Source organism: Phalacrocorax carbo, chromosome 5 (genome assembly GCF_963921805.1).
Source record: "Phalacrocorax carbo chromosome 5, bPhaCar2.1, whole genome shotgun sequence".
Taxonomy (NCBI): Eukaryota; Metazoa; Chordata; class Aves; order Suliformes; family Phalacrocoracidae; genus Phalacrocorax; species Phalacrocorax carbo.
Genome location: NC_087517.1, coordinates 61,445,794 through 61,470,423, shown reverse-complemented (window position 1 = coordinate 61,470,423; position 24,630 = coordinate 61,445,794). Strand labels below are relative to the sequence as shown.

General features: G+C 37.1%; 1 protein-coding gene across 14 annotated transcripts in view; it reads left to right on the top strand.

Annotated features, from left to right (window-relative positions):
• The window catches only part of PPFIBP2 (PPFIA binding protein 2), a 107,008-nt gene that overhangs the window by 74,781 nt on the left and 7,597 nt on the right, over nucleotides 1-24,630 (top strand). For 9 of the 14 annotated variants that reach the window (XM_064452764.1, XM_064452765.1, XM_064452763.1 and 6 more), the window contains 11 exons: nucleotides 5,750-5,842; nucleotides 8,344-8,452; nucleotides 9,989-10,021; nucleotides 11,735-11,796; nucleotides 14,410-14,485; nucleotides 18,202-18,299; nucleotides 18,494-18,558; nucleotides 18,811-18,879; nucleotides 19,325-19,385; nucleotides 21,237-21,278; nucleotides 23,264-23,408. In XM_064452764.1, the coding sequence (XP_064308834.1) occupies nucleotides 5,750-5,842; nucleotides 8,344-8,452; nucleotides 9,989-10,021; nucleotides 11,735-11,796; nucleotides 14,410-14,485; nucleotides 18,202-18,299; nucleotides 18,494-18,558; nucleotides 18,811-18,879; nucleotides 19,325-19,385; nucleotides 21,237-21,278; nucleotides 23,264-23,408 (853 nt within the window). The remainder of the gene's footprint in view (nucleotides 1-5,749; nucleotides 5,843-8,343; nucleotides 8,453-9,988; nucleotides 10,022-11,734; nucleotides 11,797-14,409; nucleotides 14,486-18,201; nucleotides 18,300-18,493; nucleotides 18,559-18,810; nucleotides 18,880-19,324; nucleotides 19,386-21,236; nucleotides 21,279-23,263; nucleotides 23,409-24,630) is intronic. The other 5 variants (XM_064452766.1, XM_064452771.1, XM_064452767.1 and 2 more) reach the window with 4 other exon arrangements.

The window sequence follows — 24,630 nt, the reverse complement described above, 5'->3', positions numbered from 1 at the left end:
AAAGTCACAAACCTGTGTATACAAAGCAATGAAAATGGGTGTTGGAAGTACAGCTGTGGGAAATAAACAGCATTTTTGGTTTGCTCATTAAGCCGTTTTAAAAATTATTTCAGATTGTCCTGAATAAGCATTAATCCAGAATTGTCAAGATGAACAGGGGTTCCTTTCAGTCAAACTGGATGCCTACTTGAATTCTAATGCTTTAACCCTATTTCAGCTCCCTTTACTGTAAACTTTACTAATTTTCAATACAAACGCAATATCAAACATCAGAATGAAATGTATTAATATATTTTCGTTATACTGTTAGACTACAACTTCTGCTTAATTCGGGTAATATCTTTGAGTGTCTTCCTGAACTTTTTGCCTCCACTGGCCAACTACACCTTTCTAGAGAATAAACCTCTCATGTACGCCAACAGTCTACCTTTAGTTTGCTGTTGTTTATGCACTGTTGTGTTGTGGTAACCTAATTGCTTCAGAGTGAGACAGTTCTCCAAACTGACAGTGACTGAATGAAATTAATCTTGTTGTAATCATATCTCTGAATGTTGTGGCTACAACAACATGCTCTTACAGTGTATAATGCCTCAAATGAAATTGCAATTATTATTTTTATGGAAGTAGAACAAAGCTATGGGTGACAGAGGTAGAGCCTTTCTTACAGACTGCAGCTGGCCAATTGCTGCTTTCAAGACTGAGTTTAGGTCTTTGTTTTAGGACTGAGTTTTGACAGAGGTGAGCAGAACAGTGAGTTTTATAGATTTGCTGCTATCAGGAGGAAGTCTTCAGTTTTCCCCTTATTGCGTGTGTTACAGAGGCATCCAATAGTTAAACCATGTTAAACAGCCTATTAATTATATTTCATAGCTGACCCTTCAATTTTTAAATATAATAATGGGTTTTTAAAAGTTTAAAATTAAATGTGACATTGCAGAATAATTCAGCTAAAACGTATTTGCTCTGTGATCTAATTTTGTGTTGTCTTATTTCACAGCAGCTGTTTCCAGTCTCATAGAATTTATCTGTAGAATTATTTCTCTGGTTGGGTTGGTGGAAAACAAAACAAGTTAAGATATCTTGCTAAATATGAGCAAGACTTAATGTGTCAGATTGGTTTCACTTCATATTGTGCAGCTGTGGTTTAGTTTTGGTTTTAGGTAGAAGCAAAGAGGTTACTGAGCATCTCTAACCTCCTCTGAAAGGTATTAATTTCACACAATGCCACTTGCCTCTGTCTTTTCAAAAGCACTTGCTAAATTTAAAGTGCCATTTATTTATATGTATCTATAATAAACATATAGATATATATAAAAAACACAGGGGCCAGGAGAATAGCTGCTTGTAAATGGACAGTCACACTCTTGGATTTGTCATTTTAATTCCTTTTTTGTGGAATAAAATTCTATTTTTGCCACAGTGATGCTGTGAAGGTTTCTGAAATCCCACCTGAGGGAGTCTGTGTAGCTTTTCTCTTACCTGAGAAGCCTTAGAAATTTTGGAAATTAGTTTTCTTAATGTAGCAAGATATGAGCGAGCAGCATTATCAAGTGATTAATGGCAACCCAGACGCCTGCTCTACCTGAATGTAGACAAAGGAGACCTTCTATCGCTATCAAGATACTGCAGGAATAATTGTCCATTTCAACTTGCTTAGCAGCCCTTCTTCCCTCCTACTTTTTCTTTTCCATAATGGGATAAGTTTTGTGGTTTTTGCTTTTTCATACTGAGGATCTGAAGTTTGCTGTAAGCTGTTGGGAATTGTTCTGTGGCTCTTGCATGGACACTTCTGAATTAAATATCTAGTGCATAGTTACTTGCAATTTCAAAGAAACTTGAGTCAGTGGGCTACTGACTCCCACTGGGGAGTTTGGTCTGTTGCCTCACCTGAATCAAATTCAAGATATAGTATGTTAGTGTTAATAAATTTTCATGCTGTGAAAGAATGTCAAACATGAGAAGACTTTTCTACCTTGAAACTAGAAACAACTGTGAAGGCATGTATTGCAGCTGGAGTCCATCTTTCTCCTCAATAGACCTCTTATCCTTCACTGGGGTAAGGATTTCTGCCATTTCTGTACTGTCAAGTTTGCCCTGAGGCAAACAAGTCTCTGTGGATGCAGTGTTTCTCATTCCCATTTTTAATGTGAGGCAAAACAGGAAAGGATTACAAGGCAGCAGCAGAAGTGTTTCCGTACTCTCCCACGTTGCCACAACTGGAGCAGCTGTTGGTTTGTACTTAAAGGTCTGTGCATCTCGTTTGAGCAGTGGTTCTCCAGAACCTCGTATGGGTTAAGTGGTCTCTGCCAAAGGCAAGCACAGACTAAAACCTTGGTACTTAAAAGAAAGCAAGAGATGGGTGTGTGTCCTGATGATTCCGGTCTCCAGTTGGTACTGCTCAGTGAGGCATCTGATTGTGGAGATGATGGTATAAAAGAAACAAAATCAAAGCATGGAAGATGGAGGGACTGTGGATAATACCCAAACTGTACATACAGCTAGTCCTATGGGTATTCTGCTTTGCAGCATTCTGATAAAGGGAAGGAGTTAGCAAGGGGGATGTTATCCTCACCGTTGTAACTGCATTGCTGCGAAGTGGCTAATGTAGCCGCTGAACATTCGAAGGATGTGGTTTCACCTAGGGGAGCTGCTGCGGAAGGAAGGCTATCTTTTCTTACTAGTGCAGCCCTGGCAAAACATGTCAGCCTTTAAAAGACCAGATATTGCAGAGTTGGTATGCTGGGGCCCAGTACTCTTTCTAAATTTTTCTATTCTTTACAGAACTAATCCCCATTTGTTATATTTTATAATATACAGAGTATAATTTATATATATTAATACTTGTATTTGGTTTGCTTTCTGTAGCTGGATTTTTTGGTGTGTATCGCTGATACACACAATTCCAAGAAGCTGGCCAGAAAATCAGTGCACTTTAAAAGTCATTAATTTTTTTCCTGTGGTATCTTTTGATTTCTCCTGTGTGTTGCTTAACTCTTTCTCCATGGCAAGATACTGCCCAGCTAGCAAGCTAGGTAATGGAGCTATTTTTCTGACCCATGCTAGACCTGGAAACAGAATTACTGTATTAGTAAATTCTGTATATAAATTGTGAAAAAGTAGGTTATGGCTCCAACTAAACACTTAGCAATTTCTTCCTAGTGGATGATTTGGCTGTGTAAATGGATGTAATCAAGTCCTTTTCAGCAAAAATTGTGCCTCTGAGCCAGCATATTAAAATATGTTCCAACTTTTCCTGATATCTGCCTTCGTGTGACTGGATGTTTCCAAAAATGAGGCACAAAATTCTGATCTTCACATTAGGATTGCAATCATGAATTAGTCTGGAATTTAATTTAATTTAAACTGCAGCTTTGTGCAAAATTCCAGATTTATACCCATTCACATATACTTTGTCAGAAGGGAAATACATAATCTGTCTTTTTTCAGCTTGCCTTTGACAGGATTCATGTATTTCTTTGTGCTGCAACTGTAAAAATATCTTTCTTGAATCATTTTCTTTCTCACCTGTCTTATTTGTCCTTTTTTCTCCTTTTTTTTTTTTTTTTTCCTCTTTCTTCCCATGTTTTCAGTCAGTAGTGAACCTGATCAGTGAGCTACAGGAGCAGATGTGTAGACTGCAGCTGGAAATTAATAGTAGAATCCAAGAAAGAAAGTCTCAAGATAGGAAACCAGACTTGACACCTAATGGTCCTCAATGTAGTCCAAGATCAGTGGTAGAGACTCGCAGCCAGAAGAATTGCTCTCAGTGTGATGTACGAGAAGTACACCTTGGCAGAAGCTTGTGTATTGCCTCTTCTCTTGCAGAAACTAAATCCCACTAACCAGAGCTATGTTGTCAATTATTGGCATTAATCTTTGTGGCTTTCATTAGCAAAGAGTAAGGTGGGCATAAAAATTATCAAAAAAACCCACCCCAGACACCCTACCCCCGATTATAGGGACAAATTTGGTCACCATTGATGTCTGTCTATGAAAGCACAGAGATCTGTAAGACCTAATCACCTCTTTCAAGTTTTTTTTTATGATTTTCATTTTACTTGTAGGTCTGTAGTGCTGGTGTGGTGTGGGTTTTTTTGACTTTGGGTGGTTGGTTTTTTCCTTAGTTGAGATTTGTCTGTTTGATACACAGCATGATAGCATGGTTTGGTAGTTTGCTAATTTTCCTCATGATAATGTCACCCTAGATGTGCATGATGGTGCACCATAACCAGTGCTCTGAACACAGATTATTAATTCCTGAATGTCTTAAAAGCTTAACACAGGTATAAAATACAGTTTCAGGTAAGACTATCTGAAATGTATCCTCTCATTTTCTAATGATAATGTTAAAGTGAATGAAAAGAGCCATAATAAAAATAATATGCTTGTACCTTTAAAACGGCAAACCCAACATGTTTTTGTTTATTCTCTGACATTAGCCATTACTAGAAAAGTATTTCTGAATTTACATTACAGATCCTGTTTGTATTTGGTCAAAATAAAAACTTCTTTGCGTAAACTGCTTAAATTTACTGAAGGTGCAATGATACTGGTGTGCCTGAAAAAGTCCATTTTAATATTTGCTTTTCAATAAGTTTTCTTTAGTTGCCACATCTCTTTGGTTAAAATTTGGATCCCCAGAACTCATTTTATAAATAATCTGCTTACATTATGAGGGAGTTTTTCAGTCATTTTTCTCATCAGTTTATTTTACAAAAATAACTCATTTGGCTATGACGCCTATTTTGAAAATAATGCTATTTTTTCTGAGGTTGCCTCTGCTCAGATCTAATTAGTGAACTATTAGACTACAATACAAGCTGCATATTGGAAATAATCTGGGAGTCATTCAGAATAAACATTAATTTATTCCAAGATATTATCATGGTTACTCAATGTATATACTATATATGATTCTGAAATTGAGTTATGCTTCTAGATTTTTCTATTCCTTCATTTTAAGACATTTGGTCTCATCAGAGCTTCATCAGTGATTTAATAATGTTGTCCTTCAGAATGAACTCTAAGATACAGTTCTGTCAAGGAAAAGGAGAAGGGACATTTGAGAGAAGTTTGTCAGAGGAATAGATGGAGAATGTTAGGGGCCCTGCCTGGCTGCAGCTCTAGGCTGCATCAGCGCAGTTTGCAAAGCGGCAAACATCAGTGCTGAAAATAGCATATTTGTGGTCATATTTGACTGTATGTGTATGGTATTAAATGCTTGTAACTTGTTAGATACTATTTAGTCTGAGTGTTATTTTTCTTGTTAAGTAGCTGAAACACCTGTTTGGGGAGACGATTGTCACTTTAATGAAAGTTAGTAATCTTTTAGCATGTGTTTCTGCTTACTTTGAGGTGGCTGAAAAACAAAGCAAAACAAAAAAAAAAACCAAAAACAGAACAACAAAAAAACACAACTCCCCCCAAAAACCCAATAGTCAATGTCATATGAGACTGCAGTTGTGGATTTTTGGCTCATTTTCACTGAGATACACATGACTTCACCAGGCTCAGCTGCATTCCTTAATACGACTAAGAAATTTGCTCATAATTTCAGGTGGAGAGTTTGAAAAGGTATTCCTTATGTCTCAATTCAAAATAGTTCTTGTCTTAGACTAGGTCACAGTTTTTAATGTGGTGGTTCAGTGTTCATTACTGTGTGGCTCATGCATGATCTTTCATTTGGGACTATGGAAAATTAATATCTACCAGAGTAATTTTACTTGTAGCTGCTGTTCTTCCTTTACAGGGTTTGCTACAGGAACTTAGACATCTCAAAATTAAAGTGGAAGAGCTGGAAAATGAAAGAAATCAATACGAGTGGAAATTAAAAGCAACTAAAGTAAGCAAAATACTTGACGTCTTCTAACGACAGACTTATTTTAGCTGGAAAGGGATATGCTTCACTTCTCATCAATATTTACTGTTCTTACACTTGCCTTGTGTTAGGACCTACTATAAAGTCAAGTTTTTTGCAACCATCTTTGGAATATTTATTTTGGTTTAAAGTTTTTGTAGCTTCTTTTTGTGCCTTTTGCTCCCTCCCTGCAGTTTCCAGTCTTCTACATTTTTTACATTTTTGTAAGTCTTATTTAAAAAAAAAAAAAAAGGTATTTTGACTTACAGAAGACCTGTTCTGTTCTGCAGAAAGGCTTCTCTGAACGTTTTCTGTATTTTATTTGTGTAATGGTGACAAGCCTGTCTGGAATATGCTTTCCAGACTGAAGAGAAGAGACTTGCAAAGTTGGTTGGGTGTTTGCTTACTATGGAATTTATTTTAATAGACATTAAGCCCAAAATACACCATTAGATCATCTGCTTTGACTAAGTGTATATCAGAGCGCAGAGCTGCCTTACCCTTCTGTTGACCTTAAATCCTGGAAAGCTGTTAGACTATAATCTGGACAAAGTAGACATTTGAAATATTTCATCATTTTCCCCAGTAATTAATTTTTCAAGCTGAACATTTTCATTGTTAAACAGTTGCACTTTATTTTGAATTTTTAGCCCTTTTCCACTTGATTAAAAAGCACCTTATTTTTCCCTGTTGAGGAACACTTTGTGTGTCATAATCAAATCTCCTTTCATTTGTGTAGTACTGTAATCCCTGTTCATATGAATGACCGGCTTCTCTGAGTTGTGGTTGGGTCTTGGAAACACATTTGAAGTTATTAAACTGAGTTTGCTTTTTAATACCTGATATCTTGATCCCGAAATGGCAGATAGCTATTATTTGTATTAGCATTTCTTTCTTTTGAGAATTCTTAGATGAATATTGAAATGCTGCTATTATGTCTTTTCCTATTAAGATAATAGCTTGTATCCATGAAAATATTTTCTCTGACGTGGTGGAAATGAAGAGTCTTTGGGAAAATATTTTTCCAAGCGGCGTGTGGCCAGCTGCCAAGGCAGATAAAGATTATGGAAAGTGTAGGAACAGAATGAAAATAAGAAAGAATTATTGTAAAACCCATTGAGTGAGAGAAGATACAGGACTAGAAAGGAAGAAAAAGTACAGGAAAAGAGAGAGGAAGGAGAAAAATAATTGTAGAGATGACAGGAATGAGACGCTAAAGGAAAAGAGGATGTTTAAAAGAGCTATGAGATCAAATAGACCAGGGGAGGCAAATCTGGTATTAAGTGGTCTGCAGCTTTTGCCTTCCTGTTGCTCCTGCCTCTTAGATGAGAAATTGGAGTATTTCCATGGCTGGATATAAAAAGCATATTAGTCACTGGGAAGTGTAGGAGCCCTTCAGAGATGCAACAAGGCAGATTCTTCTATTCCGTATGGAATTGCAGGCAGAGTGTGATCTTTTGCTGCCATCCAGCTGCTTGCTTCCCAGTGAAAATAAGTTTGTGTATTAGAGCAAAATAGTCCATATTTTTCCCTGTTTGGATAATGTGGTTTGGTGTTTGCATTTTTTTCCTCCTTTATTTTAGTATTTTGAGAAACTGGTCACATTAGTGATTTTTTGTTTCCTTCCTTTTTTCTTTTTCTTTTTTTTTTTTTTTCCTTCTTTAACTGCAAGGAGGTTCAGTATGCTTTTGCTGGGGGAAATGCAGAAAATATTGATAAATAAAGGCTTTAAGGCTGCTGAAGAAAATTTGAATGAAGCTACTGACATAGTAAAGTATGCTGTTGAGAGTTTTTCTCATAAATAGGAAAAAGATATGAAAGTCACTATATTTCAAGCTGGATAATAACAGAATTCTCTTCCCTCTTTATTGTTGAGGTCTTTAACACGTGCTAGTCCATCCCAATCTAGTGGCAGCACTAACTGTAGTAAGTGTAATTGAACCACTGATATTTTGTTGCATGTATATGGTTGTTTTCCAAGCCATGCTTTGCTTCTAGGCTATTGCTATAGTATCTGATGCAAGAAAGAACAGTTTTGTCAAGCTGCTGGGAAAAGGGCTCAGCATTAATAGGTTCTCAGTTATATTAATAAGTAATAACTAGGATAAAAATCCAGTATCTTTTTAAAAATGCTTTGTTATCTTTTATTGGTCTTCATGCAAAAATCAGGAGATGCTCTCTAACAGTCATTATATCACCAGTGTTGTAACATCGAGAACTTTCCAGAGTTGTTTTATGTACATGAATCCTTGCAAATTTTACCTTTGAGAGCTAATTTCATTGGGAAAGGTGAGCTTCTGTAAAGGGAATAGGATAGTAACACCATGAAATATGTGAGGTCGTTATAGTGTTTATTAAATGTCCTGAATTGGGAACAGGACATCAGTCAAAGTAAAGTGCTGTGCTTAGAAGTCTTCTAGTTCACAGGAAAGAAACACAAAGAATCAGTGATGATGTTATTTTGAATTTGTTGTAATCTCTTTCAGGCTGAGATAGCCCAGCTTCAAGAGCAATTAGCGCTCAAAGACGCAGAAATAGAACGCTTACAGTGTCAGCTATCTAGGACTTCATCACATAGTGAAGTGGCAGAAAGAGGTAAGAGGAGGGAAATTAAAATTAAAAATCTAAACACCTACTTTAGCTTCAGTTTGGTAGCAGCTTGGCTCAGTATTTCAAATTAATAAAAAGAGAAATAAGAAGGGACTTACAGAATTTATTTTGGGAGGAAAAATGGTGCAAATTTATTTTGTCTGCTGGTAGAGTAGATGCCTTTCATGTGTGAAATTCTGTCCCAATCTACAGCCAGGACAAATTGCATTAAGAATCCTAAGAGCACTGAAACTTTTCTACTGGAATTTTATTTATAATTGAAAAGAGACATTGTAGTTCAGTGGGAATATATTTTTGTGTATACCTTCAAAATTTCTTTGAAAAATCTTTGCAGTTTCCATTTTTTAAGGAAAAAAATTTGTCACTGTAGAGGCTAAGCATAATATTTAAATGTCCAAACGTTTTAAACCATAGTCATTGATTCGTGTCTTTCCATTCTTTAGGACTAGATCTCAGTTAGGCTCCCTCTCTTATGAAAGGTTGGACTAGATTGCCTTTCATGGTCCCTTCCAGCCTGGACTGTTCTATGATTCTATGATATTGCAGGCTTCTGTTTTAAATCTGCCCTGTTAGTATAGGGCAGTGGAAAATAAACCAATTTTTTAGCCTTTGGTCTCAACCAGTCATGTCAGCTTTCTCTGAAATATTGACTCGCTGGAACTTCTATCAATTGCTGGGCTGTGAGCGATATGATATGAGGGACCTTTTTCTTCTATAATGCTGGCACTTAGCCACGCAGGAATACTTGTGTGTAGCTGACCGCAGTGCATCAGCTTGGCTACACTGCCTTCTTTTGTGGGTGTTAACTAACACTTCCAAAGAGTGCCCTTGTTGAGATGTGACTTTTCAGGTGCTGTGCTACCTCTTTCTCAGGGCTTACCAAGAATCACCTTACAGGAATTAATGCAGATGTCTCTTTTCTTAAAAGATCCGTATTTTGACTCTTATTTATTCCAAATAAGTGACTTAACATATACTTGGTGCTGACCTCACTCAGCTGCAGAGCTTGTGCATGTAGAGAACTGCATGTCTAACTAGAAAATTAGCTGGTCTAACAGCAGTGTTTTGTAGAGGAACTCTTCTACTAATTGAATTTTGTATTTTCTATGAGATTCCCAAATAACATATGATACTTCAAGGGAAAGATATTGGTATGACAATAAATCAAGAGTTCAGTAACTTTCAGCTTCTAGTAGTGTGTCTGTTCCTGTTCATGCTGAAGATGGGTGAAACTGTCCTTGATTCCAGTGGGAGGAGAGTCAAACCCTGTACAGATTCTTTAGGCTACATTTAAGGAAACCACTTAGACTTTGAATGGAAACGGTATGCAGCAGTAATAATTCTTCTGTGAAAAAAATACTGATTTATCAGATTTTTAGGTGGTCTTCTCAAATAAAGTTGGAAAGTAATATCAATGTGCTTTTAGTATGCTAGAATGCATATTCTAATTAAATTGCAAAATTCATCTAATATGTGCTTTTTCTACATACTTTATTTGACTCTCACCATTTACCATCGTAGAGGAAGTTTATAGGAGAAGGCTAAAAGAAAAACGTAAGCCTTGCAATTCACTTTTGGCTTTATCTCACTGTTCCTTTTACACAAATTATAACTCAAATGCATTCTGCAGGAATAATTAAATGTTTGTTTAGATTTCGCTGTCTAAGTGTAATATACGTGAGACACTGCTTTCGTTGCTTGCAGCAAGCAGACAGCTACTTGCCCTATTTAGTAAGATTTCACTTCAGAAAAAAAAAATCAGAGGTTCATAAATCAGATAGCTGGACTTCAAAGGGATGTTGTCAAGGTTAACAGAGCCAAAACTTAACCTTTACCTCTTTTTATTTGTACATGCCTAAAACCCCTACAATATCTGGAAAGATAGCCTTAATTAAAAATCTCCTTCCTTGGAGGCTTTTTTTAAAATCAATGCACTAAATTAAAAAAACAGTCTGAATAAAAATGTTTCCATACTTGATGTTATAAATATTGTAAGTAAAGTCTGCTTTACTATGCTTAAAAATACCTTGACACCAGTTCTTTTTGAAGTCTAATATTTGTAAAGAGAAATCAGTAGGACTGTGATTTCTAATGGCTTTTTAAAATCTTCAATTGTTTGCGCACTGCCTGCTGGCTTGGTTTTGATTTGGCTGTGTCTGTGCATGTCTTGTGTTACTAAGTGCTCTCTTTTGCAAGATGAATGTTTGCAAAGTTCATCTACATGTTTTAAACCTTAATCGTTGCAAGGTGTGTCTTTTTCAGAATCACTGCAAGAAATGCTAGTTACAGCTTTTGCGGATAGTCTAATACGGCATTGTTCAACATGTAGTTCTAACACTTTTTTTTAAAGATGCTCTTTAGCAGTATTGATTTTTCTTTCTTCTCTCTCACTTCATGCCTGCCACATCTGGTTTTCATAGTCTTATGAAACAAGGGGGTCTGTTTTAATGTCAAAGCATGAATTCCTTGAGTAGCAATTACAGCAGATAAACTGCTTCAGGTTCTGTCTCCATCATCTAGACTTTTTTTAGCATAAGTTGGTACTGGAGGACTTGCTAGGTATAGTGTGTAGAGAAGAAATGAAAGATTTGGTTCAGCAAAGTTAGGATGACATGACTAACAACCTCATAAATTTTCAGAGAGTGTGTTTTAATTGTTTTTGACTATAACATTCCTGAATAACCTCTATTTTGTAACACTAAATTGTGTGTGAGGCAATTCTGCATTAGCTCTTGATGTAGACTTTAACTTGGTTATTCATACTGAAATGTTTTAAAAAAAGAATTTACAATTTTTTTTTCAAATCAAACAAGTTTTTGTTACCTTTCATTTCTAAGTTTCATGAACATCCTTGGAATACTTGTCATAAGCCGGCAATTATTTTTCTCAGAGGGAAGATAACAAATTTTCAATCATACTTAAAATTACTTCCTTAAATGTATAACAGAAAACGCACTCTCAGGTTTTGCAAATTAAGCTTCAATGTTTCTTTTTAAATTACTTGACTTTTAGAGTATAAAATAATGTTAATAATGTTATGTAGCCTTTTATAAGCAAAAGCAGCATGTTTGTGCTGTGTGATGCTTTTAATAGTCCAGCTTTTGAAAAGCTCTAAGTTAAGTGTAGCTTAACAGTGCATTTGCCATGCCGTTGACATGATTTTGGTTACTCGTAAGAACATAGGGAGAGTATCACAAAACATATATTGTTTACACTAAATATAGCAAGTGTATTTTCCTTATAACATTTTTTAAAAAACATTTCTAGATCAAGAAGTTCAACGGTTGAAGATAGGAATGGAATCATTATTGGCTGCAAATGAAGAAAAGGTGAGAAAATAACCCTTGTTCTACATAATAAGAATGAAACAATGGTTTTGAATCTCTGTAGTAATCTGAATAACCTGATTTCTGTAAGCATGATATTGACCTGATTTTTGGATTATCCCATGAGACTGTGACAGAAGGTTGATTTTTAAATAGAAACTGTGGCTGACCTTGCTAACCTGGCTGCAGAACTTGAGAGGCTCATTAGATTCCAGAGGGGAGTAGAAAGCCAAGGCAAACCAGAATCTCCTGGTATCTGCAATTGAAAAGATTGCTAAGGTTTAGTCATGTCTGGCAGCTCTTTATCTTCCAACCTAATCTGAAGGGCATTGATATTCCAGTCAATCAAATGATCGATTCATACCACTTGTATCATTGATATGAACATAAATCAGGTTAGAAAAGCAGGCTTTGAGTCAGACTCATTTTGGGAGAAAGAGACCAGGATTTAGAGACAAGGGTAAAAAAAAAAAAAGAGAGGAGTGACATTAAGCTCAATTAAATGGTAAATACAGGTTTTGTCTCTTATTGCCTGTATGCTGTTTGCCTGTCAATTGGACAATTCCAGTGCAGGGTTTAGGGCTCACTCTTGGAGGATGTTGAATCTCCACCTTCATGTGCCATTGACTTACTACATAAAGTGTCCCCTACTTTTGGAGGGGGCAGGGGAAAGGTTGAGAGGGATTAATTATTGAGGAAACTGGAATTCTTGTTTTATGATAATAAACCAGGCCATAGGATTTTCCTTTATGATGACACACTCATATACGATCAAATAAACAGTAATATACATCCCTAAAAAATTCCTTTAGTAAGCGGGGAATCTGGGCAGGGCAATGTTAATTCTGGAGAACGTTGATGTGACTCATAACAACATTTAGTTTTTAAAAAATCAAAAAGCCAAAATGTACATCTGCAAAATAAAAGACGTGGCATTATCTCTTGCCAGAATTATTCCAAGTCTGCATAACATTTTTGCATTTGAAGGAAACCTAAAATATTGTTGCTTATGTCCTAATCTGGATATGCTCACAGGGAAAGGAGGGTTATTTCCTTGGAAACACTACAAACTAGCAGCCTGATGGTTGACCCACAGCTTCTTAAACATTTAAAGTGGAACTGTTACCTTCAATAATATTGCAAATTAAAATATTCTTCCTGAGGAAAAAAGAGTTCTAAACAGCTTTTGGGATAACTCTAAATATTCCTTTTGTTACTTAGGACAGAAAGTACTCAACTAAGTTGCTATTAACTCGTGCACATATTTATTTTTTTTAAAACTGGGTATGTCAGTCTCTGTTCTTTGCTATGAAGAAGAACCTATTGCTTCTATCCATGGTTGGGAGAACTGGGTATCTGTTTTAGGTCCCTCATGTCTAGTGTATGCTTGCTGAGGTGTGAAGGGGAGGATCAGCACCATCCATCATTCTGTGATGTGGTGAAAGTCTGGTTTCAGTGCAGTTACGCCTACAACTCAGTTGATACTGCTGTAACTGTAGTGTAGCACATGTGTACTGGAGCAGATTTTAATTGAAATATCTCTCACACTGACCTAGCTGTGGCAGTGCAGCAGCTCAGTATTAGCTAGTCACTTAAATACTTGTCAACTTCCGTGAAGGTTTGTTTGGTTTGGTTTTTTTTTCCCCAGTGCCTACTTCTCTGTTTCTGTTGCTTTCCTGACACCTGCTTGTGAAAACTAGTTCTCTGTTACTTACTTGGGTTTGTGCTCAGTGCTCTATAGTCACAGCACTGGGCAAGATTATTACACAAGAATAGTTTAGAACTGGTGTCAAAGAAACAGGACAAACTGTAAGAGTGCAAATTGCACAGTCGCAGACTTAGTGACCAATAGCAAGAATTTATTATCACTGTGGACACAGAGTGTCGTATCTAGAAATAAGAGAAATGACAGATCCAATCAAATAGTGATTACCACCCATCGCTATGTTGCATCTGTGCAAAAGGCAGGCACCCACCCTGAATACACAAATCAAGGTGCTTTCTGTCCATAATAGGAAAATGTTAGGTATTGGAGAAAGAGTGGAGTTGGAAAATGCATCAGACATTCATGAGACCTCATTTCTTTGGTTCTGTACAGGTTTGACTGCCTAAGTTCAAAAAAGGTGTGTTCAAAATTGGAGTAAGTGTAGATGTGGGAATGCAGAACATATCCTACAGGAGAGGATTAAAGAACATGACTAGGTTGTTAAACTACACAAAACATAAACATGATTTGCTTTATGATTGCAGGTACAATGCTAGCAAAAAAACAAACACTGCCCACTTCAGGCAATTGAAGTTCAACTCCAGAATACTCCCTTGACTCTTAGAAGTGAAAGCAGGCTTACAGATTATGCTTCTGTAAATAACTGATTTACTAGTAATGTCAAACTCCTCTGGTTTCCTTATATCTGTAATTTCACACTGTTCAGCAAATATTGTGTACAATGGCAAATAAAAGCCAAGAAATCTTCTTTACAAGGCGTCTGAGACACCTGATCCTGCTTTCTGGAAAAGCAGGCCAAAATCACAGAAATTAATGTGTAATACAGTGTTTCTGCAGGTCAAAAATGTCAGATTTTAAGTATGATTTTTTTTTAAAAATGCTTTTCACAGGACCGTCGAATAGAGGAGTTAACGCTATTGCTAAGCCAGTACAGGAGGGTCAAAGAGATAATGATTGCAGCTCATGGTAAAATGTCTTTTGAATAATTTCCTGGTATTGGGTCTTTTAAAAACTGCATGCACTACAACTGCTATTTGTTGTTCTTTTAAATATGGGTATAGTAATATATATTTCATTATGCGTATATTTGTATCATGCATGCTGGAGTACCATGAGAGCAAGAATATGCTTTTTTCAGATACAGAGAACCACAGTTATGTCTTCAGCAGTCTTGGGTGTTACTGCCTGTAGGTTGTGGAGATTTCCTTTTTGATTCCTATGCTGTAGTCAGTACAAAAAAAATGGGTCAAATCTGTCTGGAGATTTAGTTCCAATATTACTATTCTGCAAGACTTTTGTGACTGAATCTTATGCTGAACTCCATAAGTCATAACCTAAAATTTGTTCTACCTCAGTTAAAAGTAAATCCCTCCTTGGAGCCTAATTTTGGTGCTATATGTTGTTTTAGATGGTGTCATTAAGGATTCTGATTGATAAAAGGTGGCTGATGAGATTACTGCTCTGCTTGTACAGCTGTGTGAACTGCTCATCAGTTGAGTCTAAAGTACTGCAGTTTACCTCCTTATGTGCCAAGGCACTCTGAAGTCAGCAACTGCTCTCCTTAAAACACTTTGGTATATATACTGCAAGGGGGCAGGAGCTTTGGCTGCAGAACTATACCCATGTAGCAGTGCCTGGGTGGGCAGCTGGGGCCGTGGTTTGATTAGCTACTTCATGCAGTCCTGTCCTTCCTCGCTGATGGGACTCCTGTAAATCTCTTCCACAGTGCAGGCCCTACGACATGTCCTTCCCAGCCAAAGCTTCTTAATTCTTTCTCACTGCTGCTGGCTGCCATCCCCTCCATCGTACACAGGTTGTAGAGGCCAGGCCAAAAGGAATTATAGCACAAAGGGTGAAGAGGAGGGAGCAAACGGAAGGATACTCATGCAGACATAGGATTTGTTGGCAAGAGCAATTAGGAAAGTTCAAATTAGCTAAAGGCATGAATTCACAGTATTCATATTACATTGCATTATATCCCTCTACTATTCAAAATTAAAATGACATTCAAAATCAAAATGACATAAATTTGATGTAAATTAATTCATCTGTAGGAGATGAATAAAGTACACAGGTATTAAGTTTGTTTGGTGTTTCCCATGACCATTGTGTTATGAGTAACTGTTTTTTACAGTGAAAAATGATATCAGGAGACCTTAGTGGATGATGAACATGAATTAATAAAATACATCCTATATTTAGGTTTCTGATACCACAGTTCAATGCAGGAATGGCAGTGATGATCAGCTGCCAGCCAGCCAGCGTCAATGACGCAGTGTTTTCCTTTTACTTTCCTTTTACGCATTTTTTTTTTTTTTTAATGTGGCATTCAGAAAAGGGAAGCTGATCTCAGGTTCAATTTGATACAGTTAGGAGGATTTTTTTTCTTTTGCTAAAAAGAGGTGCAACAAATATAGTAAGTTCTGTTGCCCTTCCCTTCTGCAAAGAAAAATCCTGACAGCCGACTAGGCAAGTTCTGGTTTGGAGAGCACTGAAAACTCACGGTTGCTTTGGTCCACAAAATATTAAATATTTAAATTCAAAACCTGAGGAAAAAAATCTTTGTCACGTTTATCAGTTACGCTGCAGGAAGTGGAGTAGGTCTTAGAAAAATCTCATTTGAAGTTGCCACCTTAGTTTTCAGAACTAAATTTAATCTGGGAAATTTGTCCTTCTGAAAGGACAGTTTTGTTCAACGTACATCATCACACTAACACAATATTTTCAGGTCTTGTACAGCAGAATGGAAACTTGTGTTTAACACACAAAAATAGGAACAAGAGTCAGGTAAAACTCTCTCTGAACCTTTATTTATAGAGAAAAAAAGGAAGTTCTCTCACTTGAAAGTGTTCTGAAAGGAAATCCAAAGGTGTGATTGTAGCTTTTGGAGACACATTGACTTTAACTCCCAAGATAGCTACACCACTGTTACCCTGAGAATAGGTGCTCTCAACAGTAACCCCTGCAGTTCCGCTCTCCTTGGCCACATCCCGGCTGTACAGATGTGAGTGCACCATCCCCCTGTGGGACGTGGCTTTTGGAGGACACTTATGTGCCTGAGCAAGGAGCAAGCCATGATGCTCTGAGTTATTGAGTTGGTGCTGCAGGGAGTATGATGGAGTATGTATGGAGATGTACGCTAGTATAGGCATTCAGTACTGTGTAAATAAAAAAACAGTGATGTTCAGCATAATAAAACAAAACTAAACCCAAAACCTGTGTGGGAACTAGAGTGTATAGTGAGATTGTCCACACAGAGGTGCATATTGTGATGGCTACAATATTATCACACCCAAATGAGCTTCTTACCTTACGTGTGTTGTGGGAATCTCATGTTTAGGTTGCTGAGAAATATCTCGCTATTGGTGGTTTTGGGGTTTTTGGGGGGGGGTTGGTTTGGTTTTTTTTATTTCTAGAGGTGGGTTTAAAGGTTCCCTTTGAAGTGTAATACCTGCTTAAAAACTTTTGGCAGAATCAGTGTGTTGACATCTTCTATCTCTGATACCTGTTTCAAATAATTACTTGAAAGAAACAACATATTGTAAGCATTTCTTATTTCTACTTGAGGCAAGCTACCGATCATGTCAACAAAAGATGACTGACTCGTCACCATAGGTACCATGTACATTTAAAAAACCAAAATCTGTTTTGGATTAAAGCAGGGCAGCTGCCTGAAACAGACACTGGCAGTTGAGTAAAATGTAAAGGGGCTATCCTGAACTCAACCATAGGTAGCTCTCTTGGTTTTAGTAATTAGTGCTTATTGAAGGGCTTCCTGTGTACCAGGGACCAGAGCGTAAGAGTCACTTCCCAACCTGAAGGGCCAGTGGTCAACATCAGGTTTTTTGGCCATCTTTGTAGCTAAACAGCATGATAACCAAGCTCATGTCTAATGATTTTTCAAGTGATCTCTCTTCAAATACTGCCAAGGTTTAACCATAAGATTTGGTGTTTTCTCGTAACCACCTAGAGCACGTCTAGCACATAAATTAGGAATTATTAATGTGCTTAAAGGTCAGTCTGAATTCTTCCACCATGGCATAGCAGCCCTTCCACATCCCGTGTGCAACCCTATGCATAGGACATCTCCAGAGAAAATCTCTTATCCAAAATACACTGGTAGTTTGTTGAGCACTAAATATTCAGACCTTGATTTAGCATTGCAGCCTTGACAATTTAGGAATAAAAATCCTGCTACATAATGAATTTGGAATATTTCAGTATTTGTTTAGATCTGGGATATCCAGAAAAACCTGGAGCGTGTTTACCGTGTTCATCCTTGAACTGAGCATGGGGCACTGCATTACGATACAGATGATGTCACACATGCACGCCACCTATAAAGCAGTACACTTGGTACCAACCTGAACTCACTTCAGAACATAAGACCATGAATTAGAGTGTTTCAGAAGCTGCCTCATAAGCGGCTCAGCTACTCACAACAGAGCACAGCACAGAACTAGATGTGGTAAATTTGTTGCTCTAATATAAATCAGCATCCTGGTAAGTCAGTCTGAAGGAGGGGTGGGGAGCAGAGAGGCTGGTAAACTACACACACCAGATGAAGACTGAAGGGGAGTTTAGAGATTGAAATATTAGACTGTCTGGTATGGTCCTAAATTTTTTTTTTTTTTTTTTGCCTGTTTCTCTCCCGTTCTACTTCTAATCTTTAATGCTCGCAGGCTCTTCCGTGTCTGGTGGCAACGAAGAGGAACTTGAGACAACTTTAAGGAAGTGGAATCTTTTGAATAATCCTCAAGGAGAATTATTTAAACCAGAGGTACTTAGTAAAGATGTTTTAGAACCAAGTTCTGCTGTAGGTATGATTTGTTTGTATTGGTTTCTCTGTAGTAGCTAAGGTAAGGTAGATGAAGGTTTGGCCCTGGCTGAATTTTTGTGCCTCTTGGTATGGGCGCTGTAGATTCAGAATCGGGCATTAGAAATACAGGCTCAAAACTCTTCTATTTTACATAGGCCTCTTCAGGAGAATTGTCACCAGCTATGATCTCTCCAGTGCCACACAAAGCTATGGAAATCAGGCAAGACCTTTGTTTCTTGTTTTCCATGTGGATTGTCCTAAGTCTGTATTATTTAATCTGTTTCTTTGGCATCTCATCTTGCCTGATTGTGGCTTTGCAAGAACTTTTGGATAGCTGTGAAAGCAGCGTTTGCCATGGCAGTTTGCAACAGTTGTATGAGGTTTGAATTACAGGAATGAATTAGCACTTTCATATATCAGAAGATATATGTATTGTAGTACTTAAAACAGTATATTTTATTCTGATTTAAAGTGGAAGCATTCCAGTATCTTCAACTAATTTAACCTCTCCACAAGAAGAATCTTTGGAAATCATAAATAGGTAAGAATGAGTAACTTTAATTGAAATGTAAAACGTATAGCCAGAATTTTTTATAATTCTGCATTTTTCCATTTTAAAAATCTTTTTAAAAGCCCTTAATGTTGCACACTCTTCACACAGAGTTATTACTGTCTACTTTTGCTTGTTGAGAGCTTCTAAAAAGTCATCTATAGATATAAGGTTTAAAACTGCACATTGCACCTCATCGCCTTTCATTGTTGATCAAAGGATATCTTGTTGCTGTTTCTGACTTCATCTGTTGCAGTCCCAATACTATGAGTTTTAGGCTAGAAATACAACGAAAGAAATTAATCTCCTAATTATGAATTATCCGTTATATACAGACATTATGTGATATATACAGCTGTCATATGATACAGTTGTGGCGTATGCAAACATGCTGCATTGTATTAACTGTTGCTTTTTTGCCTGTCATTATTTTAAGGGTTCCACAGAAAAAAAAGTCAAGTAGTTTAGAAGACTTACAGAGTGAATCCCTAGAAAAGGTTGGTGTATTTGTAATCACAGTTTCTGGTGTTTAATATCATGACTAAAAGGTCCAGCATAAATATTATTTTTGTTTCATGTATAGTAACCCCAACCATGACTAACGTATGTAGGAAAAAAGCCCTAACGAGAAAACAGTTCAGGTTCTTTTTTTACCCCATTGCCAACCTTAGAATAAAGAAGCTAGTTGACAGGCCTGTATGTGCACATCCTCAAATTCAGCTTTTTACCTGAAAAAAACAAAAAAGATTTAAAAGAAATACAGCAAATAATGTTAATGAGGAGTCATTTTGTTGAACTGCAATGTTATTTTGTTTCTAGGTAAGTGTTTTAAAAATAATTTTAACTTCCAAATCACTAGAAATATAAAGGCAGCAAATCCTGAAAGTAATTAAATATTGGGACTGGGTATTTCCACACAGGATTCCTTTTTGAGTGTTTGCATGTAAATATGAGTGTCACTCCCTAACTTAGACTTCTGATACAAATGGCATTCCTGATGCTGCCTTAGTTACAACAGCAGGAGCACTGTCATTCATTCAAAGGCTTAATTCCATTCCAGAATAAAGATGTTCCAATTTGCAAAGTCTCATTACATTATGGTCCAGAGGCTTGTTTTGTCATTATGTATACTGAAATTTTTCTGCACTTGTAATTATGCTTTGTGAGACTGTTATTGGCACTTTCTATACTCAAATTAGGCTTAATACTAGATTACCCCCACCCAGTAATGCCATTTAAAACAGATACTAGTGATATGATTGTTCCAGTTCTTCAAATTTTAAATTTTTCTTAAATCTCTGAAGATGACAGTGACCAAATAGAATGTTTGAAACTTGTGTTGCACTCATTTGATGGTGGTCATACATGTGATGAATCGGTTCAGAACTAACATTTCATTCCGTGTGGAATTTATTAAGGTCTGTTTTCTTTTCATAACTTTTAAATTATTTTCCTGCCTTAAATTCAAAAACTTAATTTGTCTCTGTGAGGTGATGTGGTAAGGCTGTACCTACACGTTTAGGCTGTGAACCTGGTCTATCTGTTAAATCAGAGTCCACAGAAGAACAAGAAGCTACCGAGGATATGAGAGAATTGTAGGAAGCCAGCTCCGTGTTCAGCAAAGCATTTAAATTGTTTGCCCTAATTTAGGCATGAGGCTTCTTAGTGAAATAAATGAGACCTCCCTATGTGTATGAGTAAGTGGCTAAATTGAATTAGTTGCAAGCAAAACTAAGGCCAAGAAAACATGTTTTGTTGACTCAGCGTGACAAGACATTGCATCTTGCATTAAGTCCAAGAGAACCTGTGCTAGCAACACTACTTATCGGAGCTATTCTACTTTGCACAAAATTCAGATTCCAGTTATGTCCAGCAATAATAAAAATAAAATAAAACAAAACACATTGGTGTCTCTGACCTCATCATGCTGGTATTTTTATCACTTCATTTCTGTCACAGTTCTCTATGGTTTCAGCTGGATACATACGTGTTGTGTATGTTCTTTTTCTATGTCTGCCATTTCCCTTTTGCTTTAACTGTTAAACAACTTTTATGTTCCCAGCTTAAAGTAAGTCTAAAGGGACCACCCAGAATCCTGAAAATAGCAAAATTCCTTTGATCACAGCAGACCCTAAACAGGGCCTGAATTTTGTAGAGTGATTTGAACAAACACATTTTGTATTAAATATTTTATTGAAATGAAAAGATAACAGACCTTGTAATCTATTGTCAATGCATTAAGTAGCATCACTATAGTAATAAGACTGCAATTGATGTTCTGTGTATGTAATACTAACATTTGTCTGTTGCTTTTTTCCTTTGAAATTACCCTCCTTGAAACTCCATAGTATGTAGACGGAAAACCAGTACAGCCTGTTGTAGAACAAGAGGTATATTAACTGTAAACTCTCTTAACATTTATCTGTCGTGATGTGCTATGATGGTATGGCTGTGTTTTCATTTTATTTTTCTTTTTAAAACATTTGCATAGTTCAAGTACTGACAAACTCTGAGAACAGGGATAAGGATTTGAGAGGGGAATCTTGTTTTATCTAAAAGCTTTTATGTAAGTTTAGAAGCTGAAGTCAGTCAATTTCAGAAAATACAGTGCTAATTTAATAAGCAAGTTCTCTACTCATATAATTTTGGTACAAGTCAGGATGTACACCTGCAGTTGCCAAAACAGGAGCAGGGAGTGAGGAATTGAGGAATCTGGCCTGCAGTTACAGGATCACAAAGATCCCTCTAGGCCTCGAAATAAGAGTAGATAAACCAGTGGTTATATCACTTAGTATTTCATGTATCGTCCTGTCACAGACAATGTTTTAAATGTTTTTAAACAATTTTGTTAAAATGGGGTTACTAAACAGAAGCATACTATATGTTTCTGTACACTAAATGTGTTTTGTGTATTTTCAGTACAAAGTTTTCCTACATAAGTTCCTTTCTGATACTGAAACATTTACCAATATGAGCTTATTCCAAACCACACATTGAACATACATCACTCCCACTAACGTCAACTGGTGTTGCAGGTTCATTGTTTCTCTGGAAAAGCCTCTATATTCCTATAGTTTTGACAGCTGTAGGATATAATTTTTTGTGCAGAGTGATGGCTCCTTCATCTTTTCATTGGGATTCAGTATTGAAGAAGTCTCAAAATGCCATTTCCAAAACTGCAGACAAGTGTCTCTGGGAAACGCATACTTTGGGTGGAAAAGTATCTCATTTGGCTCAAAACTGTCAGATTTATATGCAAGTTCTAGTCCACCCTTGTACAGGGAGCAAGATCCCCAGGTAGCTGATCACTAAAAAATGGAATGCAAGGAAAATGAAGAGAGATTTTATTTTCTGGCAAACCCTACGTACCAGTTCCCTTTCAACACAATGTACTGAGACTTTGAGGACCACCTCTCATGAGGTCTGTTGTTAAAGGGAGATCCTCCCAGCGTAAGTTATCCACTGATCCTAGTCATGCTGTGCACCTGTAGCACAGCGCAGGCAAGCACATGTTAGACTCTGTTTTAGCCTGAGTGGGCAGAAATTGCAGAGACAGCAGCCATTCAGACTAGCTGAAAAATACAGCTCAGTCTATGCTTTTTTTTTTTCCTCCCCAGCATATATCACAAGTATACCTGGTGCCCAGGTTCTATAATAGAATTGGCAATTGCATATTTAGCTATATGTGTGCCAACTATATATTTAGCTGTAATGATTTTTTTATCGCATTTGTAATGCTATCTATACAACAAGATTTTAATTTTTATAGAAGTGACATTTCTGTAGCCTAAGTTAATTGTTGATTCTTTTACTGTTATTAATGGTGGTGGGCAAATATGTTTGACCAAATTTGAGTTATACAAATACTTTTGGTTTGAATTCCAGTGAGATACAATTGTGAGGCAGAAACATAGGCAGTCTGGTGAAACACGGGGAAGAACTGACAGAGCAAAGAATGGGCTGAGAAGTAACTAAATGCATTTCTGGCACTGTCAAAGTTGACCTTGGAAGGACCAAATTATTTTATGGTGCCAGTGTCCATGGGGGAAAGGGAGATGGCTAGAAAAATTCTTATGATAAAACCAGGTAACCTTCAACAGATATTTTAAAATAATATACAGTCCGGCTGAAGTGGAACAGGCAGATGAGGGAAGACAAGGCTGTGTTTAGCTAGAAAACTTTGTCAGCTGACTGACTGTTGGATTTAAATTGAATTACCTGTAAGAAGGAGCATGGGAGGGGGTGGTGTCATTTTGAACTGTGAGCTTCACGTACTCTTTCTCAACTCTTAAAATACTGTGTACTGGATTGCAAATGCTATGAGTGATTCTATTTATTGATTTATTTTGGTTTTCCCTCTTTAAAAAAAAAACAGAATAAGCCACTTGTGAAAGGCAGCAAGTACCAAACCTTGCCGGGGAAGCTGCCTCGACCCTTACAGAATGGAGAGCAGGGTACCTATAATTTGCCGGATGGGGGCAGCATGAATGACAGTGAGGACAGCAGCACCCTGGGCCTAAGTATGTATCCATGCCTCTCTGAGGGGGTTATGTAGAAGGGAAAAAAGCAAACTGTCTGAAGGAATGGGGACATAACATGGTACATAATCTGCTGTGCCAGAACAATGGCTGTGATGTTCACATGATTCAGTTAGGGAAAGTTCTACTTTGTTTTTTAACGATGTACCAAAATATTGCACATTAGCTCACTGGAGAGCAAAGGATGGTTTTAAGTTAGAGCGTTCTTTTCTGTTGCATCGGATGCTGTAATTTGCTGGCATCATTGATAGCGTAAGTAACGAAGAGACGCCGTTTTGAAGATTGCGGGTAGGGCATTCTGAAAGTCAGCAAGTCTGTAACTAAAAACTGGAACTTTTAGAGACACAGAAATATTGACAGTAAAAAGAAGCAGTATTTTTTTCAGACATGCGTTCAGTGTTCCCCTGAGCTTGCTGATCTCTTTCCTGAAAAAAACAGGTACGCAAAAATTCGCAGCCAAGTACATCATCAGCAATTTTAAAAAATGTACACTAGATTAGTGTGTTAAAACAAACCAACCTGTCCCTTGCCATCCCACTGCATTTTAGTGTGAAACTGTACAATATAACTAGCACTGACATGCGTGTTTTAGGCAAAAATCCTAGTATCAGCACTATTGGTTGCTGTAGCTTGTGGAGACACCCACATCAAAAATGAACTTGCTAGGTGCAGAAAAAACATTGGTGGATTTTTAAAATACAAGTATATTATTAATCCACAACCAAGGCCATATGTGGAAGCCTATATTAATTTCTTTTTGGTGACATCTTAAGCATAGAATTATTGACAAAAAGTATTAACAGTGAGGCACAGAACAAGGTATTTGCCAAGGGAGCTCCAGCACAAGAGTACCCCTTGCGATTCTGAAGTGTTCCCACGCTTTAAGAGTTGTGATAGGGTTTGTTTGGGTTTTTTGTGGATTTGTTGTTTGTTTGTTTAGTTAGGGTTTTTTTGTTGTTTGGGTTTTTTGGTTTTAAGGCTTCATGGTCCTATGAGGTGGTAGTGTTACTGTAGTTTCAAGATTTTAATAGGTTGTGGGTTGTCTAGGGTGTTTAAAGGTTTGGGGGTTTTTTTTTCTGTGATTGCTACATTGTAGGCAATGCACGAGCCATGCTATTATATCTTTAACTGCAGGATTATCCAGTGGGTGATTTGTTAAAGGAAAATGTTCTTTTTTCTAGAAATAAGCAATGACTCCTTAAAC